The sequence below is a fragment of the Poecilia formosa genome, unplaced genomic scaffold (assembly GCF_000485575.1).
Source record: "Poecilia formosa unplaced genomic scaffold, Poecilia_formosa-5.1.2 Scaffold18, whole genome shotgun sequence".
Classification (NCBI taxonomy): domain Eukaryota; kingdom Metazoa; phylum Chordata; class Actinopteri; order Cyprinodontiformes; family Poeciliidae; genus Poecilia; species Poecilia formosa.
The window spans coordinates 1981654-2006408 of NW_006799957.1; the positions used below are offsets into that span (position 1 = coordinate 1981654).

Below are 24755 nucleotides of genomic sequence, written 5' to 3' on the forward strand. Positions count from 1 at the left end.
AGTTCTACAGGAAAAAAATATTTTTCTAGCAACTTCACTTGAAATGATCATTGAAGATATTTCAGTATATACTTTCTAGTTTATCCCTTTCCTCTTCAAAAAACAAAAAACAAAAACAGATGGTTCCTCTGTGATGTCACAGGAGGGACATGAACATGGATTTGATTTGTTTTTGGAAGGGTACATTTTATCTTGATTAAATAAGTTAGAATCAAAATTGCCAGAAAAAAAAAAAGAACGATCTTAACATGTTGTCCTATAGTTGAGAAACTACACTTAAAATGAGCTTCATTTTTTTTTTTTTTTTACAGAAAAGCTGTGCTCATAGCTACAATGTCTCAGACATAAGTTGTAGGCCATGAAATGTCAGCAGCTCTTATTCAGCTTTAGAAAATAAACAGTTTGCTCTGTTAACCATCATTTATTTTAATGACTGAGAAGGTTGCAGCTAACAGGTGCAGCTAAGTCTTGCCATCTGTTAAGTTTCCCTAATTAACACAATGTATCTCATTCTGTATTCCAACTAAATATTATACTCATACATAAAAAAAAAATAGCAGAGACCCTAATCTTCCCGAGTTTTGCCTGAAAATATGAAGAAAATTACAAAAATCTTATAGGTGATAAAGTTAAAATGCAATGGAAATGTTTTTAGTTTTTCCTGTTTCTGTTGTTGAGAAATAACACTGCAGTTCTTCCTTCCTTTATGCATTGAAATTCTTACTCTGTTGGTTTCTGCCTGCAGACTCTCACCTCTCTGCTATTGTTTTTGTAATGTGCTGCATTTGTTCTCAGAAGCTCTTTAGTGCCATGAGTTGTTTGAACTTTGTTACCAAAGTAACCCTGTACAGTTGGTTCATAAAGCCAAGACATGGAGACAAACAGAGGACATAAACACCGCCCACATGGGATGATTCATCAGGGAACAGGAAAAAGGAGGCAGGGAGCACACTTAAAACCAAAGCCTTTATTCTGGAAGGCAAGTAGGCTGAATTTATCCAAAGTGATGATCTGGCCTGGCAGTAAATCTGCATGGAGAGAATAAGCTGAAAAATTTTAAGCTGTCTGAGTTCGGAAAGTGTGTGTGAGAGGAACTACTAAAAATGTCAACTATAAAGGGATGAAGCAGCAGCAACCTGGCTGCCTGAATTTACATATAATGTGTTCTCTAATATTCAACCTTTAATATTGTCTTAGAAATTTATCACCAGTATCTATCAATAAATAATTAAAAAGTCTGACTCCTACTGCCAGAGAGCTAGGTTCTTATTAAAGTTTTTATGCAGTTTTCACCATACCTTTGAAAATAATATCCTTAACATTACTTAATAATCTTAATATTTTCTGAACGCTGATCAATAAAAATTATTTGAAATCTTTTAAAGATTTATATAGAACACAGCTTTGTGCCATTTTTGAAAATGCCTGAGAAGAATTCAGCCTCTTTCACTTTGAATTCATTATGATTTTTACCAAATATTTAGTCTGAACATTTTATTTAGTTCTGTGACGCTCTTAGTGAGAATCCATTTCTGGCTTATGCATGCCTGCTATGGCTCCGGCTCATTGTGGAAACCTCCCAGGTTTAGAGCCAGATGGTTGATTGTTCACAGCATGACAAACAGGCTGGCTGTAACTCGAAGAGGCTATAAAGCAAGTGAACTGTTTCTGGAAAAGCAAATGCCATCATCATCTCTTAATTACAGAGTAAATATTGGCTCTGTTGGGCTGGATATACAACTGTTCTTCTTGTGAGACATTTTTCAAGGGCACATTGACATTGCAGACACTGTTTTTAATCTAAATTTACAAGCCACTTTATTCGGTACACCTCGCTAGTACCGTGTTGGACTCCATTTTAAAACTATTAATTCCTTGTGGTATTGATTCAGCAAGGAGTCAGAAACATTCTTCAGAGATTTTGTTGTAACAAGTTGCCTTGACAGCCTGATGCAGTTGTAAAAGGTTTGTCAGAAGCTCATCCGTGTTGCGAATGTCCCGTTTTAACCATCCCCAAAGTAACATATGAGAACAAAAGAGGCCAACTGAGTCGAGATGTTTGGGCAAGGCAGGCTACAGATTTTCAACAATGCTCTTTTCAACTGGTACTAATGGGTCCAAAGCAGGCCAAGAAAATATTCTCCCCACCATTTCACCACTAGCATCTTAATCTGCTGGCAGTATGAATGCATGAGCCGTAAGAGAGAGAACTGTGCATGAAATTCCCAGCAGATCTGCAGTTTCTGAAACACCCAGAACAGCGGGTCTTGCACCGACCAGCATGCAATGTTCAAAACCCTCTAAATATGTGTCTCTAACTCATGCTCATGCACCGTTTGATCTTCTGCAAGTCATCATCAACACATCTAGGTGCAACGAGTTGCTGCAGTCTGACAGGTTCTCTCATTGTCAGCGTAAGGAATTGGAGAGGTGTGTCTAATAAAGTGGCAGGTGAGGGAATGTGATGCAGCTTCATTTAACAGTTGTATTTTATTGTTAAATAACCCTATAAATGATGGAAGGCTACAGTCTCCTGTGGAGTGTCGGAGCATGAAGGGTCAAAGAATGTTCTTAGAATATTTTTGAATTCCCCTCTTTCTGTATCTGTTAGCAGAATCTGCTGTCACTTCTTTCTGACATACATGCATCTGATTGATTTGGATAGCAATATTCTTGATAAGAATTCCATTATGGTACATATATACATTCTGATCTGCACTCATAACCTGTATTCTGCTATCTGATGAAAAAAAAATGTCTGGAACAAGTACTAATGTGACACTGCAAAGTGAAATCTACATAAATTTTAGATAGGAGGAGATGAAGTCGTCTCCTTAGATATTTATGTATGTAACTAAATTAGAATACCTTGCAAAAGCCAGTAAGGTGACGGCATGCATTCATATTTCAGCACAAAAAGAATCTGTCCCTATTGTTTAGCAGTGGCAGATTTTTATTTTTTTTTTTAAAGTAGATTGCCTGCATGAAAGATTTAGACTTCAGGACGGGTGCTGTGTCCTCCAAGTGCACAAGTGTCCTTTTGGCAACTCAAAGCTTTTTGGCAACAAGGGAAACGCTTTACTACAGTCATTTGTGTGGCCACCACCCACTCTTTGTTTGACAATACCTTCTCTGTTATTCCAAATGACACATTTCTGTGACACATTAGCCTAGCAAACATATTTAAGGATCAAAAATGGGAAATGTAGCTGTAGTAACTACATCATGTATATATTTTCCCGTACCGTTCATACTTCATTCTTTTAGTAATATATGTCACCCAAACATGAGATGGGAGAGTTACCATACGTTTGGCTGTAAAACTGAACTGACCTCTTAGAGAGGATTTTATGTAGCAAGGATTACTCTATTCTTTTGGGACCCAAACAAATTCCTCTTCAGACAATCTTTGAGTGCAGGTTTTGGGAAGGATTCTCCAACACAGCTGTGTTTTTAGTGCTAGGCTTGGCTATCATATATTTTTAAGTTGGTAACTTTCTGTATTTGTGGCTCCCCCCTTCAGCTGCAGAGGAAGAGGCACATAGGCAACGACATTGTGGCCATCGTGTTCCAGGAGGAAAACACTCCCTTTGTACCGGACATGATCCAGTCCAACTTCTTGCATGCGTATGTTGTTGTGCAGGTGGAGAACGCATGCTCAGACAATGTTACATACAAGGTTTGTTTCACAGAATGACAGTTTTCTATTATAAAATTTTCATGTTTATCTGATAAACACGTTTCAGATCCATTTGAAGTTTGCTTAGAGGGCTGAATCCTAATTACTAGTGTTATCTCTTAAATTACCATAATGTTTTGACGTAATTATTTAGAGTCAAGGGAGAAATGGTTATTTTTTTTTCTTTATGAAATAGAACTTAAATAAAACCCTCTCAATAACCTATTAAACCATCTGTTTGTGCTGTTATGAAAAGAGACGCAACATGCATTTGCTTGACTTTCAATATGCTGTGCAACCTGATAACACACTGCCCTTATGTTTCTTTTTTTTTCTTTTTTGTTGCACCTACAAATACTAGATCAGCAAAGACTTCTCAGATCACATAATGATACTCACAGTAATTGCTGTATACATATCAGTTTCCAAATGACACCTTTACCCTTTTGTCTCTTTGGTCAATAAATGTGATTTTCTGAATGATTCTTAGTAAAATTGAGAAGCGGTTTCAGCATGTGTGCATATTTTCTCCATTTGTGGATAATGTCTCTCACTGTGGTTCACTGGAGTATTAAAACATTAGAAATTATTTTGTAACACTTTCCAAACTCAGACATGTTAATAACATTCTGTTTTGTTCTTGAATTTCTTTAGATGTGTTTTCTTTCCTTTTTTTTTTTTTTCTAGCCTACTTCATGTTGTCAGACAGATCAGGCTCATTTTAGGGTTTTTCTTAATTTTAGTGGTTGGGCAGTAATCAGGCCTTGGTGTGGCCTATAAATCAAAGATAATTTGATTAATCACAGTTCTTTCATGATTTAACAAGATCATGGGCTGCAATTGCTTTTTCACATAGATCCAGGTTTGTTTGGATTTTTTTTTCACCTCTTAAAAAACATCCTGATTAATAAATGACATCACCATTCAGAAACACTTTTCACCAGTGTGTCTAAAATGCAAAAACAAAAAAACAATCTTTCTCACTTTTATGTTTTTTTTTGTTTGTTTGTTTTTTGTTTTGTTTTTTTTTTGCTCAGGTGTCAGTCACAGCTAGAGATGATGTACCTTTCTTTGGACCTGCTCTACCTGACCCCGCCATCTTCAGAAAGGTCAGCAACCAAACAAACACATCTGTTTCCCAGGGAGACGCCATATACCTTCCTTTATTCTTCTCCAAATCTTGTGTATTTTTCATCCTCAGGGCCCTGAATTCCATGAGTTCCTCTTCACGAAGCTTATCAATGCGGAGTATGCCTGCTACAAGGCCGAGAAGTTTGCAAAGCTGGAGGTGAGAAGCATATTTAAGAAAACATTGTCATTTTTTCCCCCCATTTATTATAATGTGTTTATTCATGTTGCTACAATCTAGCATCCAACTGCTTGCATCTATCTGCAACCTACTGACTTCATCGTCCTCAAAAGTGAATTTTTAGATGTACTGTCACTGAAAATGTAGTGGATTTGTTTGTTGACAGGAGCGAACACGTTCGGCCCTGCTGGAAACATTGTACGAGGAGCTGCACATTAACAGCCAGTCCATGATGGGTCTGGGGGGGGACGAAGATAAGCTGGAGAACGGAGGTGGAGGCGGAGGGGGCGGCTTCTTTGAGTCCTTTAAGGTACCGCGTTATTTTTTATTTTTTATTGATTAAGTGCACTGGTTATCTGCAACTGCACATGCATGGGCAAGAGTGGTGATGAGTGGAAAAACTTTTCGGATGTTTTTCTTTTTCTTTTCGTCCTCTCCTTTCTCTTGGCTGGGATTCTGGGTATTCACACATGAGGAAACAAAGCATAGAAAATGTGCAGTATCTCAAAGGACCAGTCCTTTGGCATTTGCTGTCCTCACTTGGCTGTGACTGCTGAACTCAGTGGGTTTTCACATGGCGCTGTGGCTTTGGAGGCTGCGGAGTGTCCTCTTGTGTATGAAAGGCACTTTGCTCTGACTGAGAGTTCTCCATCACTGACCGTGGTGAAGCGACACCCAGCTACTGAGGCATGGCAGCAGGAATTGTGATAGCTGATGAGCAATTTAATGACCCTTCATTACGCAGCTTATGATGCAATTTGCACATCTCCCCATGGGCAGCGTTCCATTAATGTTTTTCTACAGCTAAACTTTTTTCTTCAACTTCAGTCTCAGCTGATCTCAGTATGTCTGTCAACCAGTTTTTCTCCAACCTTTTTTATAGACTACCTTAAATGTGCTCTTGCCCTTCTATTGCCAAGTTGCCAAATACTAACTTGCTGTCTCTTTGTCTTTGCCACCTTTGCAAGTTACATCTGTAAAGATTTTCCACTCTTCTTCGTCTCTGTTGTAGTACAGCTGGGTAGATTGCATTGTCCTGCTGTCTCTTAATTTTTGCAGTCCTTGTCTTAGTCGTCTTCATGTTTCAGACTCATCTACGTTCAGCTGATAATAGATCATTTTAATGAAGATGTATCTTCATCTTAAGCAACATTTTCTTAAGCAGCATACCCTTAGTTTACTTTCTTCCTGTTGTCCATTGATCTACACTACCAATAAAAGTTAAGAAACAGTCCTGCATACACAACACACCTTTGTATTCACACACATATTACTCACACATCCTATAAAACACTTGCTATTAAAACTACATTTCATTAATCACCTCAAAACATTTATATTTAATCACATCTAGCAACAGATCTAATAAACTCTGTTTTATTAATAATAGAACAAAGTGACATGAATAAAATATAATTAATTAATTAGCCAAAAACTAATATAAAAAGATTGCAGTGGAAAAATTTAAACCATTTATGTGAGGTTTTCTAATGGAATTAGGTCTGTTTTTGATCAATAATCCTGCACCAACCCAGTGATGGTCCAGTTTCAGTTTTCTGCAAGAAGTCACCAGGTTTTTATTGAAATGTTCTCCTTACCTTTGAGAAAGAGGAGAAATTCCCCCACATCATGATACGTCTGCCCCCAGATCATTCCACTTTAAATCCCAGTAGTGTTTAGCAAGCCCCAAACAATTGGTTTGCAACTCTGGTTCCAGGAAACCACTGGTGGTTGCAGCTCCAGCTTATTTATTTATTTATTTATTGCTTTGCTTTGCTTTGTTTTATAATATCACAATGATTCAAGATTTGGGCAAGTTCAGGCAAGTTTGCTTTGCCTGAACTGATTTATGACTTCATAAGTCATAAGTCCAGTTACAGCTGGACTTATGACTTACGAACATCAGCTGATTCTTCTGCTCTAGTTGAATGGCATGTTCTCTTGTCCTCCCCATTTTGATGACTAAGAGAAACTGATCTCTCTGTCATGCCATATGTACACCCCAGAGAAACAGGAAGTTATACATTTAAAACTCTAAGACAATCTGACCATCTTGCATTCGAAGATGCTTAATTTTTCCAGAATGAGTTTATCCTACATTGAAAGAAAAAAAAAAATAAAATAATCTGTTAAGGCTTTTACACATATGTAGAAGGGATACCAATACGGTATAAATTCCCTTTATAGACTTGGGAATATTAGTCAGTGTTCTGGGTTTCCACGCGATATGAAGGTGGATCCACTGACTATGGATATCTCCTCGTTCTCTCTGCAGCGGGTCATCCGCAGCAGAAGCCAGTCAATGGACGCCATGGGTCTCAGTAACAAGAAGTCACACACAGTCTCCACTAGTCACAGTGGCAGCTTTACCCATAATCCCGCAGAGAGCCCCAAAACTCCAGGGATTGTAAGTAGCTCATTTTGGTTGACATGCCGCTCATCTGAACACACACACCTCACATTCAGGACATGGTGTTTTCGCAGCACAGTGGGTAAACACGTGTTCAGAAGGGTCCCAACTCAAAAGCAGCATGACAAAGTACTTCTACTGGCACCTCATCTGTATGTTCTTAACACCAAAGCACTTACTTTTATTTCTGACATTTTATAATCACTCTTGGTTTGTACTCATCTTTCACTAATTGACTCTTTCCATTTATGACTCATGGTGTTTGTGTTAATCCTGTTTTTCTGTTTAGGGGAGAGGGGAAAAAAACCATAAAACAAGATTTTATGCATTTTATTCATTGTCCTCTTTTCGAAGAAGTGTTGTTGCAGCATAAATTGGCAGGCTTTTAGCTAGGGAAAAACGGTGCCTATTTTGGAATAAAGGAAGTGATTGTTTTTGAGTCCCTCTTCCAGGGTTTGAAGTGAACTTAGACTAGCAGCTGTATGACTACCCAGACTCCCTCCCTCGTTGCTATGCTTTCATAATGAGTGTCTCCTCATTGCAAACACTTGATGCAACTTTGTGGATGTGTGGCTAGAGAATATGCATGGCACTTATCATAAACCTCAAGAGCACCTTGCCCTGTTTGTGTCTCCTTTTAATGTTGTATGTTTCAACTTTTGGGGAATTTCTTTTGCCCCATTTATGAAAAGCTTTTTGATGTTATAGTACCTGTTTGGAACGTCAGCCCCAGTTGTCCCCTTCTCCTCCTCTTAATGCATCAGTAAACAAACTTGTGTCCTTTGGGGCAGTGCCTGCCAGCATGCCTGCTGTGCTGATCCTCCTATGTTTGACCTCAAACTTCCTTAACCCTGTGAAGCTTTTCACTAGTTCCTTTTCCTCGTGTTTGCTTTTTAAGTTATGCTGCAAGCTCCCTTTAAAGCTGTTTTGCTCCCTGCTGTTAAAAGTCTTTGTGCTCTGCGCATGAGATCTTATGATGTCTTCTTTCTTTTTCTTTCTCTCTCTTGCTTCTTCCATCTTTTATCTCCCCCTTTCTCTCCCTCTCTGCTTCCCTTTGCCCCATCTTGTGTGGCTCAGTCATTGCTTGTCGCGGGGAAAAGTCCCAGTAAATATGGACGCCGAGGCAGTGCCATAGGGATAGGAACAATAGAAGAGGTTCATGCATTTTCTCTCTTACTGTTTATCATATTTGTTTGCATTTCTAATGTGTTCTCTTCATGGAACAATTAGTAACATTCTTGTGTTCTAATCTAAAAGACATTAGATTAGAATGTGTTGTAGTTTATGTTGCTGCAGGCGGTGCTGTTAATATTACATGTAATTTGCAACCACATGTTTCAATGTCATTTAAGTCATTCATTCATGTAGTAAAAACTGCTGTGTTTTATTATTTGACTGACATGAGAGAGGGTAGTTTTGTTTTTGCTGTTTGATGCTTTATCTCAGAGCTTGAAGCCTGAATGTCCTTAAATTTCCTTATTCGTAACTTTTTGTCTGAACTCAGATAAAACAAATATACAATTTTGTTCCTGCTTTTGGGGTGTTTTGCTTGGATATTATACTGTAATACTTACAAAATTGATATCATATCACTATACATAAGAGAGTGTTCTTATGTACTTGTGTTTCAACAAATTAGAAAGAAGTACTACTTCTAAAACTCTTACAGCTTCTACAATTCAGCTTCAACACAAAAACCTGGACAAAAAAGAAAACAAAATATTACAAAGATGCAGTAATCTGGTTGCAAAGGTGTGCACATCTTTAGATTCATACTTATTTAAATCACCTTTTGATTTGATGTAAGCATTTAGTCTTTTGAGCTAACAGCGCTTAGTTATTTTTGTGAATCTGATGAAGCTGAAGTTACGTTAGTTGTTCCAGAAGGATTTCTTGACATTTGCACACTTAATCAAAAGTCATAGTCTACAGAGACATTACTAATTTTAACAGGAGTGTGTACGTTTATGTGCATGTAGTACATGAAATACACAGTTGTCTGAATCCTGGTGTGTGTTTTTTTTAAAACAATACTCTAGGAACATTTATCACCATCAGATCATAAATTGTCAGCAGAATATTTATACATGTAGATTAATTTTATTTGCTTCAATTGCACTACAGTGCAGCATTGCAATATGTGCTACAGCACACACAGTATGATGAATGCTTTGCACCAATGACTTCCCCCAAAATGTGTCTCTTACTATTTTGTTTCTCTTGCACCCTGTTAGTCATTGATCATTCCTGGGAAAAGCCCAACCAGAAAAAAGTCTGGACCTTTTAGCTCGCGCCGCAGCAGTGCCATTGGCATCGAGAACATCCAGGAGGTCCAAGAGAGGAGGTGAGAGTACAGCAGGGAGTGGGTAGTGAGGACATAACGTTGTTGCAACAGATGGAAGGAAGGACAACTAATTAATTCATTTCTCAGACTCAAAGTCTTGCTGGACACTCAATGGCTTTTCATACCTTACAAAAGGACTGATAGGCCCACACATTTTTCACATTTTCTTACTTTACAGTCACAGTCTTAGTGCAGAAGTTTGAAGTGAAAGATGGTAACACATGGTTTTCACAATTCTTACAAATAAAGATCTGAAAAGTGTGGTGTGCATTTGTATTCAGTTTCCCTGAGTCAATACTTTTGTCTTTTGGTTGTAAAATACTTTCTTTTTTTTGACATAATCCTCTATAAAAAAATTTAATTTTCCATGGAAGATTATTTTAACACCTTCATTTTTAGTAAAACTGTTGGAATATTGTTTTAGAACTTTACCTCACTCTCAACTTCCCCACAACTGTGTCTCTGTCTTCTGAGATCATTGATCTTCCTGATGCTTTTTTTCTCATTAATGTTCTCTAACAAACTTCTGAGGCCTTCAGAAAACTGTTGCATTTGGACTGAGACTAAATTACACTCACCTGGACAGTGTACTTATTAGGTGACCTCTGATGGCCGTTGTTGGCACTGAATTTTATTTCGAGGTGGGAAAGTAACCAGACCTGAATACAAATTCACACCACACTTTTTCAAATCTTGGCTTTTAGGCATTTCGAAAACAATTTTCCTTCCACTTCACTTTGTGTTAGTATACCCCCTAAAATCCCAATAAATACATTGATGTTTGTAGTTGCAGCTCAACAAAATGCGAAAAGGTTCAGGAGGCAAATTTCCTTTGCAAGGCATTTGTTGCTATTCTACTAGCAAATTTGAACAAGGCTACATGTTGTGATCAAATAAAGTTCAATGTAGCAGTTCATTTGTGGATTTTTATGAGCAATTTTTCAGTTGTACTAAGAGGCGCACTTTATTGGTCATAAAACCCATATTTTTACAATACTCCATTCTTCATATCAGTGGAGAACTTAAGCCAATTTGCTTGTTTTCATCGCCTGATTTCCCCCTCTTTGCGTCAGCCGAGAGGTCTCTCCCAACACGCAGAAAACTCCAGACTGCAGCCACTTGTCACAAGAAAACAAATCAGGCAACTCCTCCGCCCACAGTTCTCCGGAGTTTGCAGCCACAAAGAACAGGTGACCATCTCCTTTCGTGCTAAAGTTACACACACGGGAAGGCTTGTGAAATATGTGAAAAGAGACAGGTGTTAATAAGATCAAAGTAACCCAGGTGTGTAGTCTGGCGATGTGTTGCAGAGCGCCTTCCATCCCCGAGGCTCAGGACTTGTCTCGCTCCTCCTCCAACGCCAGCAGCTTCGCCAGCGTTGTGGAGGAGCACGAGGCCGAGGAGGAATATGAAACTGGACTGGTGGGTACAAGACGCAGGCACACTGATAAACACATTATGAAAGTGCATACATTATTAAAGTCACTCTGGGAAAACAAAGACGCTTGAATCTCTCCCCTGATTATACTGCCTCCATTAACTTTTGTTTAATATTTACTGTGGGGGGGAAATAGCAGAGTTTTAAGTCGGCAGCTGTTGCCTGCACAGTAAAAACAAAGAGCATGAAAAGGCTCAATGGATTTCATCACATCCCAATAATGACGGGCCTGAAAATGGACTGCACAGTCGTACATATTAATGTGTTTATGCAGGTCATCTATTTTCAACCATGTGCATTTAAGAAAGGATTTAAAGCAAATGTACACGTGGCGTATTAACTCCCATTTAAGAGAGGTAGCTTCAACCAAACTGTAGAATATGAATGGTTGAAGCTACCTCTTAAATGTATTTTTTTTTTATAAAAAAAAAAAAGGAAGTATAAAAATCTAATTGTACATCTTTTCACAGGACAGTGGGTCTTGTGTTACTCCAGTAAAAAAAGACTCGTTTGTTTATGGGTCTGCCGTGGAGGACAGTTCCTGCAGCCAGGGAAGTTTTTCAGGTGAGTTTGCGAGATGTTGGCTCATACTACCAGGCCAGAGATAGTCTGGAGGTGTAAGAAGCAGACAGACTGTGTCATGAATCATGAGAAAATCTATATTGGGGAAAAGAAAGAAGAACGCTCTCTGTTTCCTGGGCAAATCACGTCAAAGCGCACTTGAGCACAGACGTTCCCTTCATCAGATGTAACTTAGAGAGCTACTTAAATGACTAAGGTGTAGCAGCACAAAGCTAGCTGGGATTCCACTCCGCATGTCTTAATGGCTAACTGTCCTATCAATCCTTTGCATTTTCTCAAATCTCTTTTTGTTTCTAGCTTGAACAGCTGGCAGCATTGTACGGTTGAGTTTATTACTCATGACAGCCACACATCTGTCCCCTTCCTCCAAGCAGCTTCCCGTCTACAGCAGCAAGCGGACGGGTTGAAGATGTCGGAGCCAAAAGGGACAGACAACCAGCCCAAGACGGAGCGCCCCCAGCAGGAGCAGAAGCTGTCGTCGGTGAGAGAAATTACTGAACATCAGTCACTAAATGACATTGTAATGGCTTCACACATCGGCAAGATGAATGCGCGCAGTCATGTATTGTTTAAGTCATCATTTCCATTAGATATACCCTAGATTCCCAGCTTAAGCTTCAGAAAGTCTTTGGGAGGATGACATACAGATGAAATACAAACGTTAAGCTCATATGCTGTTCATTAAGCTCATCTTCTCACCTTCATATTACTGCATTACAGCCAGTATTTGTCTTTGGCAACTATTTTGTTAGGTCCAATGTGTTACAGCTTAAATAGATTATGCTTCCATGTATCAAATCTCATCCAGATGATACATATCCCCCACCAGTAGGAGGTGCTACTGTTATTGTTGTTAGAAGGAACAATAACAGTTAGCAAGTGGAAGTTAGCATGGATGTCTCTGCAGAATATTGTTGGTTTCCTTTTAAATCAACCAGGTTAAGTAGTTTTTAAAATATCTACATTCTAACGTGAGATCCATGAAGCTTCACAGGTCACATTTTGTGTTGATTTGCAGAACTGTTAGCTGCTGTCTTCTGATCACCATGCTGGCATCCATTTCAAGGTTGGACACATTGCTTACATAAATATTTATTGCTTGTCTTACTGTACTGAGCAATAACCGTCTTTACAGTTTATTTCAGTCAGACTTTGTTAAAAAAAAAATCTATTTACTTCTTGTCTGCCAAGTTTTCCTTTAATTACACTTTGGGAATCACCTGCCAGGTTCTAGAACGCTATATTTTACTTTGGAAGTTCTAGATTTCTGTTTATATTTTTGATGGATTTATTAAAAATATGGGAACAAACAGTATGATTGTGACAGTCGGGTTTCATTTAATACCGTTTCTTTCTAATTTATCTAATTTGTAGATGTAGATCCATCCTTTCAGCTTAGCTCCCTTCATAAGCCTAATTTATTCATTGATTAGATTTAAGTGGCTTAACAAACAAACATAGAAAAATTAATTGTTCTGAAAGAGGTAGAGAACTGAAAAGGCTGCCAAAGTGGAATATTTAAAGACCTTCAGAAAGCCTGAGAAACTGTCGATCAAGAAAGTTTCTTTGAATACAAAATTATTCATTCTGATGTCTAATTTACTTTTATGTTATACCCCTTTTACTACACCTACACCCTTTTCTTCTTAGAGACGTTATTAATATAGAAGAGATAAAGACAACCGAAGGAGGGCAAGAGACGTCCGAAGCTGACGCAGAGAAGAAATACAATTGGGGCTGAGCAAGCGATGGACAGATCCTCCCTTGATCGTTCAACACGGATCTGCTGTTTATCAGGACAGACATCCAGCTGCCTGGACATGTATCGACCTCTCGACCTCATTCCGTCCTCCATGTGGAAAACCTTGTGCTCAAGTGAAAGCAGCAGCGAACTGACTGTCCTTTGGCAGCTGGCTCAGCACAGTCAATCTGCTCACCTGCCCTTTCTTTGGGCCAGTAAGCATCGGTTGTTACTGTAAACAAACTCTCAGACATTGTGGCTCTTCTATCAAAGACCTTACTTCCTTTTTTTTTTTTTTTTTGAATATATGAAGCGAAAATTCACAACAATCCAACAGATTGGGTTTGTCAAGCTTGTATAGAGTGCTGTAAAGCAGTTTCCTCCTTACAAATTTCTCTGTTTTTATTATTTTTTTTTTTTTGTCACTCGTGTTTCAGATCATAAAGATAGCCTGGTTTGATGCAAATCGCAGTAAATAATCTCAGTTGTTGAAGCATAAAATCTGTCTTATCCAAACCAATTAGGCCCTATGTAAAAATAATAATTTACCCCTAAAACTGATAACTGTTTATGCAATCCTTGGCAGTAACAACCACCAAGTATTTCCAACAACTTAATGAGTCTTTTACGTTACTGTGGATGCATTTTGTCCCACTCTAAATTTCTTTAATGCAGCCACATTGGGGTGTTTTTGAACTTGAGCTACCAGTTTGGTGTCACATCTGAAATGAATTTAAGTTCAGACTTTGACTAGGCCACTGCAAAATCTGTAATAGGATTTTTTTTTTTTTTACCATTCAGAAGTCTAATTTCTAGTGCAATTCTTGTTGTCTTGCTGTAGAGCTTAAGTATACTACTCTTTGGGAAGTTGATCTCAATGTTTCATATTTTCTTAAGCTGTGGAGAACGATTCTCACTGTGTTTCGCTGGAATCCCAAAGCCTTAGAAATGGCTCCGCAGCCATTTCTAGATGGATAGATGTTAATAACTTGGTGCCTTTTATGTTCTTAAATTTGTTTTATTTCAGTGTATTTTTTTTTTCTTTGAGACCTTTTACTTCATGTTGTCAGATAGGTTCCATAAAAGATAATCCAAGAGTCTGGCAGTAATTGTATCTAGTTGTGGCATTGAAACCTCAACCAAAAGTATGACATTTGCAGTTAAGTTGTGATTTAGCATGTGGGGGACTCAGTTTTATTTTCACCGAGGGTCACATTGGTTTGGATAGCATTTTTCCCCTTAAATAAAATCATAATTTAAATATTGCTTTATGCGTTTACTCAGGTTATCTTTGCCTTTTGCTAAAATATGTTTGATTCGAAATATTTAAATGTGACAAATATGTAAGGAGGGCACTGCATGTTTGTTTTTTTAATGTCTAATTCACATCCCACTGTGACAATGTACATAAGTTTAACTTTGATGTACTAAGTGACTGTGGCTTTATGTCAGGCCAAGTTCTGTTTTAATGACAGTATATTCTTTTGTAGGTTTTCTGCTGTTATTTGTTGTGCTGTACAACAATCCTGGCATATTTGTTCTCTGCAGGAGGTCGATGCTGTTGCTAGTGGCTCTGTAAACCTCCTTGCCCTCGTTTTATAAACCATAGATGAAGTTAGACCTACGGTGAAAGTGTCAGAAAAATAGTAAATATTTTCCAAGACATGTTGCAAAATCTCTCCAGATGCTCTTTGTTACACACCACCTGTTGATGTCTGTGTGCAGGTGTATTCAACAGTACTGTGCATGGTGAAAGTCTGCTTGCCAAAGCCCCTTTTTCTTCTCTGCACACCGACACAATTCTCCACACAAAGGGATTGTCCTTGTGATTTGTGTTTTATCCTCAACCAGCCAACATTTCCAGATGCAGCGCACAATGCTGACAGGAAGCCAAATGTCACTGTTCCCATCCTTATGTGTAAAGTGTAATATATATAAATAACTGTGACCTACTGTAAGCACTACATTTCAGTTGTTTTAAAAATGCTGACCTTTTTGAAAAGCCTTGGTTTGTTGCTGAGAATTGATCACACTGTGATTTGTCTTGAAGTTGCCTTTTTAATTGTGTCACAGGAGCTGTTCTGTGGAAAGGTCATATTTAAAGGCACCATGTTGCCAGATGAATGTAAAACGAACTAGAAATTAGTTTAGTTAAAAAGGGAGAGACAGTTGAGACGTTTTATTTCAGTAAATTTTCAGAATATATTTATTATGTAGTTAACAGATGGAAGCATTTATATTGCATACAAAGTAAAAAGAATTTTAAGGCAGAAGCAAAGGTAGAAGTGTATGATGTATTCATTAAGGCTCTTTATAGTGACAAAAGTAAAGCGACATAGGAAAATAAATGATAAAAACTAGTAAGTATAATGCAGCAATGTCTTTTTAAGCAGATTCTTAGAGGAAAAAAAACTTGGCTATTGAAAAGACTGCAGTAGATAACGTCTGCCCTCTTGTGGCTCGACATCGTTACTGCACATTACTATATGGTACCATCATTGGAGTGCACGTGTTTGCACTGCATACCAGTATATATCAGCCACTAAAAACATTGAAAGAAATTATTTGCTGTGCTTATTTCAAATGATTGTATTTCTGTTCTCATCAACTGTTGGCTTAAACCCTTGTTAAAAAAACAACAACTTGTTTGTAAATATTGCTTTTCATCTTTTTTTTGTAAATGAAATCAAGGAGAAGGTTTAATAAAAATGAGCACCACTAGCCCCAGAGTAATTTATTCTCAATAAATTGAAATATGATTGTTACTATGCAAAGAATGAAAGTGATGTACTATTATGAAAGTATTTGGTAAGAGAGGAAAGTTATTTAGCAACCTGGCAGCAACAGTTGTTCTAAACAGATAACAAAAAGTACACTTCCTATTGTTCAAAAGTGCTCAAATCCAAATAAATTTGTCAAATAAATATCTACTATATGTGACAATTTAAATAAAACTATCATAGGCTTATGTAAATGTTACTGTAAGCCTATGATAAAATCATCTACCATCATTTAGTGTAACTTTATTTTGTGTGTCATATAAGCTGCAGTACATCATGAAATAATTTAAACTGACAACTTGGATAGAACAGTCTAGAAAATGTAAATTTGACAGATAAAATTAATTCATGATGTGCATTATTAGACAATGAAATCCAAACAACCACTGAGATGATTATAAATGCTTTATGATGAGAAAATTAAAAGCACATTTTGTTCCTTTTATATCATTGGTGCATTCAATGAATTGTATTTATTTAATTTATCACATTATGTAAATGTTTACCAACAAATTTAATTTACTGAATTGTGGCACTTTTTGAACCCCATGTGTTTTAGGTAATAATCCTAAAGATAAAGCCATTTTATGCTAATTGAAAATTTGGCACCTTCATGCACGTATTGGAACTTATTAAGTAATTTCTTCTGTGCACATTTATTAGTTGTTGAATTTTGTTATGACTGACAGTAAAAGAAAATTCTTTTTCGGTTCAAAAGAATTCACAGGAAAAGCGGTGTGCATGCTGTGTAAGCTTTGCTGATTACTATTCACTCTTTTTACACCATGTCAGATTTAAAGTGTGATTATCTCTTAAATGCAGATTTACATAAATGTATGACCGATTCAAGTGCTGAAACAAGGAATTGCCTTTCATGAAAATGTGATTGTTTAAATTTGATCAAAATGGTGTTGCAAAGAAGGAGAATTGTCATTTAAAGAAGACTTTCCTGTGATATTATAGAATATTTGCTGAACTGAATCTTTAAGGATTGTACCTTTGACCTTTTTTAGTTTTTAATTCACAGCTCGAGGTTCCACCATTTGAAGTCAAAAGGCTTTCTGCGGACGTTGGAGCCACAGTGCACCTCGCCCAGCAGTTTGTGGTAGGAGGCGAAGTCGTCAATGAAGGTGCACCTGAGGCCCAGGCCCTCCATCAGGGAGCACATCTCGGTCTCCAGGGCACAGCGTCCATTCACCTTGGGGCCAAACGGCTTTGGAATGCCGAGGTCTTTCCCCAAAACAATCATGTTGACCTGGAAATTGATATCAACATGAAGCCATGGAATTAGCTCATAATTATATACAGTGAAAAAGTATGTAGCCCCTCAACAGGTGTCCTCTGTATCTGCGTGTCACATGTAGACATTTCGCATGTAGGTATTAAGGTAATCTGAATATATAACAAAGACAACTTTTTTAAAAAAGTAAAGACATCCAAACCAACCTGACCTTTTATGAAATAAACTTTAAATGCTACTCTTTGTTAGATCATAAATTTACTGGAACTGTTTTATAAAATATGTAACTTAGTTCCATTCACTAAACCCCAAGCCTTACAGTCAGAGGTGTAGAAAAAAAAAAGTAAATAGAACATGACAACATGACACAGGCTAAAATATCTTAAAAACCAACACATCATAATCTAAAGATAATCAGATTGAACATGTCAGGGGTTAGGAGGCAATTCTCGGTTTGGACAGATTTCATTTCAACTGCAACAAAAACATAATTCGCCAAGAGGAAGAAATCCGTAGAAGGGTAAATACTTTTTATAACAATCAATTTCAATTTTCTGTTCATCTTAAATCAAAAGGAATTATTAAAACAAACCATATCAGGGTAGTAAGCCACTGCTCTGGAGCCATCCTCCTCCTCCTCCAGCTTAAACAGAATTGGGAGGTCAATAATGTCGTCATCATCCAGGCCCAGCTCTCTTTTCAGAACATCCCTGTTCCAGTCAATGCAGCTCTGTCAAAAGCAGGTTTCAAAGAAAAGTAAGGGAGGGTTGGCAATATAATTTATTAAAAGCAGAGGGAGAATTTAACGGAAGCCACAAACTTGATTCATTTCAACTACATTTATATAGACAATGAAAAAGAATCTCATTACATAAGTGTTAATACTTCAATCTACTCCTTTGTCAGAAAATTGAATTAAATTGCAGCATCCAAAGTCTTTGGTAGGAGTATATTAACAGCCATTATCTTGACTTTCCCTCCATATTGTGCGGCTCTAGTCCACAGTCCTCTACAGATGGGCAGAGACCTGCATTTAATTTTCTGTAATCTCTCTACAAACTATATGGCTTTAGCTTAAAGCATGTAAATGAACACGTAATCTTTCCACTGTGGTTTTAAAAAATTAATGTTCCATTAGAAAAAGACTATGAAATGGTTTAAAAACTTACCTGTCTGCATCACAAAAAACTTTACCTGCAGTTTGCAAACCCACTCACCTGTACGTAGTTATTTTCATCTCGGAGATTTTCATCCCCCAGGATATCATCCACTGTCACTTCCTCTTCGTTTTTCACACCTTGTGGAAGAATTAAAATTTTGAATTCTGTTAATTCTACATTTTACCCATTAGTTTGTTTTTTTTTATGTATCTGCTAGTAACTCTCCAGCTATACCATCAAACATCTTGGCTTGTCCATGCCCGTCATTATGCAGTCCTCTGAATAATTTGTAGGCTGCGTCTGGGCTGGCCAGCAGGAGACGAAAGCCCTGTCAGCAGGAACACAAAAGACAAAGATAACACTGGAGCTCTCATATCCAAAGAGATCACACAATCACTCAGTGGAAGTAAGAGCTTGGCAGCGTCAACCAGTGATGGTGACAAAGTAAAGTAGAATCTGAATCCTTGAACCCAACAGGCTGTGAATCTGTATGCAGTGGGAGCATTTTGCCACCATGTATTTCTTCCACCATGAAGCTTGAACAGAAATGTTACACAGCGGTATTTATACAACCATCAACATCAACACATCGACAGGTGGAAAATAGGTCAGAGCAGTTGTTTTTTTTGTGTGTTTTTTTTTATTGACGCCAGAGTACAGTATATTCACAATTTATACTTTTCTTGTCTTATTGGATTTGAGCTTCTTAACTACCACATCTACCTTTCTGTCAGGAGCCGGAACAAAGGTCATGAATTCGTCGATGTGACCAACGCAGAGCCAGTCAGAAAACAAGGCAACGGGCTCCTGAACCTTCTGAGCCCACAAAAAGTCTTGAACCACTTTGGTCATGTTTCGTCCCTTAGTTGCCCTTATAAAAAATAAAAAAAAAAGAAAAGGAAAGAAAAGAGCAAGTCTTGACACAAACTCTTTTTAGAACCCAAGACCTGGGGTCTCATGTATAAATGTGTACGCACAAAAAAGTTGCAGTTGCATCGGTCTGTGTGCCTTTTAAATAAAAGATGTTATTATTATTGGTTGTACTTGGTAACAAGACTAAATCCAAAGCTGTTGCCATGGTTATTCGGACATGCGTTGGGAGACTTTCAGATCTTTATTCTGATTTGTAAATGCATTCAGGTGTGGAGAAATGTCACAAGTTCAGCTGCATCCAATACAGCAAATCTGAATTCATAAAGGCAACGTGTGCTGTTGCCTTTATGTCCACAAAAGCTTTTGTGTATCAGATTCTTTTTTGTGCACCATAAGTTTCAGAACTTCTCCCGACTGCAAACTTTCACTAAAGCTGCACACTTTTATACACGAAGCCCTTGGTCATTTATAATTTGCTTCATAAACTCTTTAGGTTTGAAATTGTTCTGCAGCGATATTACTTACGTTGGGAAGGCAACCCCAATGAGGATTCTGCCCAGAGGGTATTTTTTTCCATTCACTGTGACGGGAGGGCTGACCTCCAGATTTCCGAACGAGTCCAGGCTGCTCACATCTTTTCTGCGAGCCACCCTGGTCACATAGCCAAAGTCAGGGCCCTGAGGATGAAACTGCATTGAATGTTCTGCACTACAAATGCAAGACAGCTTTCCTAAAAAATCTGTTGAATTTAGAGTTAGACATGCCCTTCATTGTTCCTCAGTGAGGAAGTCAAGGTCTAACAGCAGCAAAGTGACAGGCAAATGTAGACTTAGATTCACACAAATGTAAAAACGTAATTAAAAAAAGCGTAAAAAAACAAAAAAAAAACAAAAAAAAAACGACCATACAGTAAAATTTAAAACATAATAAAAAAATAATGTAGTTATTACAGATTACACTCAATTCTGAGAAATGTGAAATTTAATTTAATTTAATCTAACTAATGTTCTCTGCTTGTATTGTTTCTATTTTATATTGCAAAATTTGCAAACTGTTTTCTTTTGAGAAACATTTTTTATGTGTCACAGTCTAAAGATTTACCCTCCTTCGACAAATGTGACATTTGATCTTCACAGATTTACTCCAGACTTTGCAACATTTGCAGTTTATAAAAGAGCATCCTTCTGAACATCTTAAACTTACTTTATTGTAACTTGTTACTACAAGGCAACAAACATGTAGAGCTTCCATCTCTGTTTTAGGATATGTCAGAAATAATCCATTTTTAAACATTTTGATTATATTTTTGGAAGTTATTTACAGAGTAAAGTTTTACACAAGTCAAACTCTATTGAAAATTTGATGTTCACAACAGAAAACATTAAAATATTCAAGTTACCTTGATGGCTGGCTCAGGACGTGATAAGATGTTAAATATTTTCAAAAGGAATTTAATCTTAAGAGAAAACAGAGATTCCTACCAATAGTTCATCATAAGGAAAGTCATCAAGATGTCCGTCTCTGGGGGAATCCAAAACCACAGGAAATGAGTGATGGGGTGAATCAATGTAACCAAATTCCAGTTCATCCTGAAAAAAATAAACAGGTTATTTTATCTTTGTGTGTCTCAGTTGTTCACATAGTTTAAGCTGTTTGACTATTGTCTAAATCCTTTTGATATCAAAACTGTACTTTTGACAAAAAGTCTTCAAATACATTGACATGGTTATAAGAGCAGCACAAGTAAAGAAAATCTTCCATGAAAATCAAGTAAAGCAAATGTTTGGCACATGTGAAAGAAGTTTCATTACTTGCATCCAGCGATCTCCTCTGTTCATGTATTCAAGGCAGACCTTCAGCTTGTACCCACAACGTGAAACAAGAGCCTTCATTCCTTTGAGGAACTGGTAGTTGTCAGACGTACTGAAACCACAGGCAGACGTGTTTTCTTGTGAAATATTTTGCCATTATGAAATGGTGGCTTTTGGAATATTAAACAGTTGATTATTTGATATAAAAATAGATCATTGAAGGAAAAGATAAAACAGTTGTCAGAAATTACAAAGTTGACTTTGCACAGCACGAGAAGGCGCAAGACAAAGAGAAAAACATAACAAGTTCAGAAACATATTGATTATTCATTAGTTCCCTCTTACCTGCAGACAAACACCTCCACAGGCTGGAGGGTGTTGGGTGTCATGATCCATGGTGACACTCTGAACACCACTTTGTCTGTAAAAATGGGCGTCTCGGGAATGCCCTTAATAAAAGAAAACAAGCTGATGAATATGTAATGTTTTAACTCCCAACATGGTCTGCTTTTACTGCAAATGAAAATTTTGACTTGAACCAAGAAGAGACATGAAGAAACATGGAGAAAAAGATGTTTTAGGACCAACAATGTACTTTCTGCTCAGCATGCAAAACTCTTTGTATGGCCCATGTGACACATGGTGGCATCAGCATTGTGAACTCATCTTTCTGTAGAAGTTGTTTGTCATGGCTGAAAAGGAAGATGGATGACTCACAGCATGCATTCTTTCCTTAGAAGTTAAGTTGGTCAGAGCCAAAAAGGAAGATGGATGACTCCACAAAAAGGAGTCTTTGCTTGCTGACAAAAAGTAATCTTAGCTCGATGACAAAGATTACCTTTCCAAACAAGACAATTGCCATCAATAAACAGAGTTAAAGATGAATAGTTTAAAATTAAACATAGTAATGTGTTAGAATGACCCAGTCAAAGCACAGACCAAATTCCAATTGAGTCTGTAGCACAGCTGGAAATTTAATTCTCATAGATGCTCCCCATGCAACCTGACAACTATTTTAAAAATAAAAAAATGTATAAAAGTATGTCCCTTCATGTGTTAAACTGCTTGAGTGATTGGCAGCTGCCACTGTCATTTCATTCCCCTTCACAATAGTATAATAGCCCCTCTGCGTCTACAGGGGCTATTATAATTCAACAAAATATATTGTAGTTTGTTGTTTTAACATGGAAATCAACGTAGTTATTATAAACCAAAAGGTGTAAAATTAAGGTGCTATTTTACTGATCTTACCTGCTTCACTGGCTGCAGTAAGCTAAGGTTGATGGTGATGAGCCCATCAAAGTCCTTGTCAGGAAACCTCAGACCCTCCACATAGAAGTTCATCTCTGCTGAGCCTCCAAGGTAAGGCACTTCCTGGGACAGCACCTCACTGCTTAGCACCAATGGATAGTCCTTTACAAAGGAACTAAATAATTTATCTGCAGATAAACATATTATAACTAGTTGTTTTATTAAAAAAAAACATAAATTGTATAATGAGTGATTTAAGTAAAATGTGGAACAGTGTACAGCCATAAAACAGTAGCTGAATTGCATTTGCATTACATCATCTGTTGCCCTTTAAATCTTCAGTTTTACTCACGCAGGCTGTTCTTAGCCACTTCACGGGATGCGGCTCTGAAGACGCGAACACTCTCTGCGTCTCCCTGAGAGATGTGCATGGTGAGTTTGTAGCCTTCTGGGAGTTCGGCAGGGCCTCTGGTCCGCAGCACCATGAGCGACATGTCCTTCAGATCTGTACGTATACAAGAAGTCCCATTGACACACACAATTTGTCTTACCCTCCAGTGATGAGCATAACTTTCAGTAATGGGCTTAATAGTAAGGAAGTTTAACTGTAAGGACAATAAATTTTAATTTTATATTTTTGTTTTCTCAGATTCAGTGGCATGTAATTTCCTTTTAGACAATCTTTTTCCAATTCTTGCGTTGCAAAATTTCTCTCACATACCTTGACACAAACCTTCAAGCTCAAAAAAGCTGCTGTTTTCCAAAAAATAGAAACTTCTCAACTTTCAGAGTCACTTCTAATAATGGTGCATTTAAGAAACAAGAACTGATCAATTCTGACTGAGAAAAAATGTTAAAAGGACAACATCTGGGGCACAAGACAACCTACGATAATGTATTATTAAATTGAAACATTTTGTAATATTTAATTAATAGTAACATGTTTATGCATAAATATCATGGGAGTTCAAACATTCAATGTGCTGTTAATTTAAAGTTGAAATTGAGAAAGGGATAAACATGGACAAAGACAAAGAAGCTGCAGTCCATCTGATCCAATTTGGAGAAGTTCAGACCAGAATGCACAACATAGTGTTCTCCTGAAAATCTTAACAATTACTATGGAGTTTGAATCATTAGTAATGACTGCATGTAGACCCAATGCAAAGCACAGAATTTGTAACAATTTCCCTTTCAATTCATCTTCTAAAACCTGACAATACTTTCTAATACACAGATTTTTTACATTTGTATACAGGAAAGCACTTTTCATACAGCGGGGAAACAACAAAGTGAAAAATGTTCATAGTAAATGCTTCTCTGGACCAATACGGTTTTACCTGCCACTTTGACTATGCGGGGATCCTCATTGTCTGGTGACTTGTCATGTATCTTTTCTGCATCACAGTTGACCAGAAGGATAGCTCCATGTCCATTGGGACCCCATGTCCATGATTCCTAAGAGATTTTCAACAAACCAAAAATGTCAAATGCAGACATTCAAAGTCTGCTAAAATCTCTATAAAGCTACTTCAGAATTTGCACTTTTTAATACAAGGATTCAAGTTATGAATGAGCATGTGTTCATAAGTAATATTAATTATGGAGAACATTAACTGTGTGCTGCTTGCCCTGGTGCTGTTAAACAATGTTCCACCTGGGACTCATTAAAGATGTACACTAAAGACTTTCAAGAGAAGCTTTAGCTTAATTCTACAGAAAGAAAGTCATGACCCACTGAGTTTGGTGACTGTTCTGTGTTTGTAAGGTAAGGTAACTTTATTTATATAGCACATTTTCAGCAACAAGGCAATTCAAAGTGTATGTATGAAGGTGAGTCCATGCATAGTTCTGGCTAATGCATACACAGGCTTAAAACTTGCATTTGCTTTGCATTCTGATAATAAGAACAATGAGAATTTGGCAAGATTAAAAATGAATTTCTGCTAACACAAATTAAAGGAGGAAATAAAAGACATGTAAATGAGTTATCAAAGCCATGCTGCAAATGCCACATGACATTTACACATGACATAAAGAGCTGGAAAAAGGATTTTATATTTAAATTTAAAAGAAAGATTAATAAATGACTGAGAACTGCTTTATTTTCAGTTCTGTTGTCTTTGTTCAGTTTGTG

The 24755-nt window shown here is 37.4% G+C and overlaps 2 protein-coding genes across 3 annotated transcripts in view; one reads left to right on the forward strand and one right to left on the reverse strand.

Annotated features, from left to right (window-relative positions):
- rap1gapb (RAP1 GTPase activating protein b) overlaps positions 1–13851 on the forward strand; it is a 65330-nt gene extending 51479 nt beyond the window's left edge. The window contains exons 17-24 of the mRNA XM_016668907.1: positions 7264–7395; positions 8476–8553; positions 9633–9742; positions 10816–10932; positions 11035–11164; positions 11651–11744; positions 12137–12243; positions 13413–13851. Coding sequence (XP_016524393.1) covers positions 7264–7395; positions 8476–8553; positions 9633–9742; positions 10816–10932; positions 11035–11164; positions 11651–11744; positions 12137–12243; positions 13413–13424 — 780 coding nt within the window. The 3' untranslated portion in view covers positions 13425–13851. The remainder of the gene's footprint in view (positions 1–7263; positions 7396–8475; positions 8554–9632; positions 9743–10815; positions 10933–11034; positions 11165–11650; positions 11745–12136; positions 12244–13412) is intronic.
- A 1026-nt stretch (positions 13852–14877) lies between these two features.
- The window catches only part of padi2 (peptidyl arginine deiminase, type II), a 14395-nt gene continuing 4517 nt past the window's right edge, over positions 14878–24755 (reverse strand). For both annotated transcript variants that reach the window (XM_007546957.2, XM_007546958.2), the window contains exons 5-16: positions 23959–24076; positions 22971–23123; positions 22619–22806; positions 21713–21816; positions 21368–21479; positions 21038–21145; positions 20082–20233; positions 19407–19554; positions 18918–19011; positions 18741–18820; positions 18116–18253; positions 14878–17538 (exon numbers count right to left, since the gene is read on the reverse strand). In XM_007546957.2, the coding sequence (XP_007547019.1) occupies positions 17305–17538; positions 18116–18253; positions 18741–18820; positions 18918–19011; positions 19407–19554; positions 20082–20233; positions 21038–21145; positions 21368–21479; positions 21713–21816; positions 22619–22806; positions 22971–23123; positions 23959–24076 (1629 nt within the window). In that variant the 3' untranslated portion in view covers positions 14878–17304. The remainder of the gene's footprint in view (positions 17539–18115; positions 18254–18740; positions 18821–18917; positions 19012–19406; positions 19555–20081; positions 20234–21037; positions 21146–21367; positions 21480–21712; positions 21817–22618; positions 22807–22970; positions 23124–23958; positions 24077–24755) is intronic.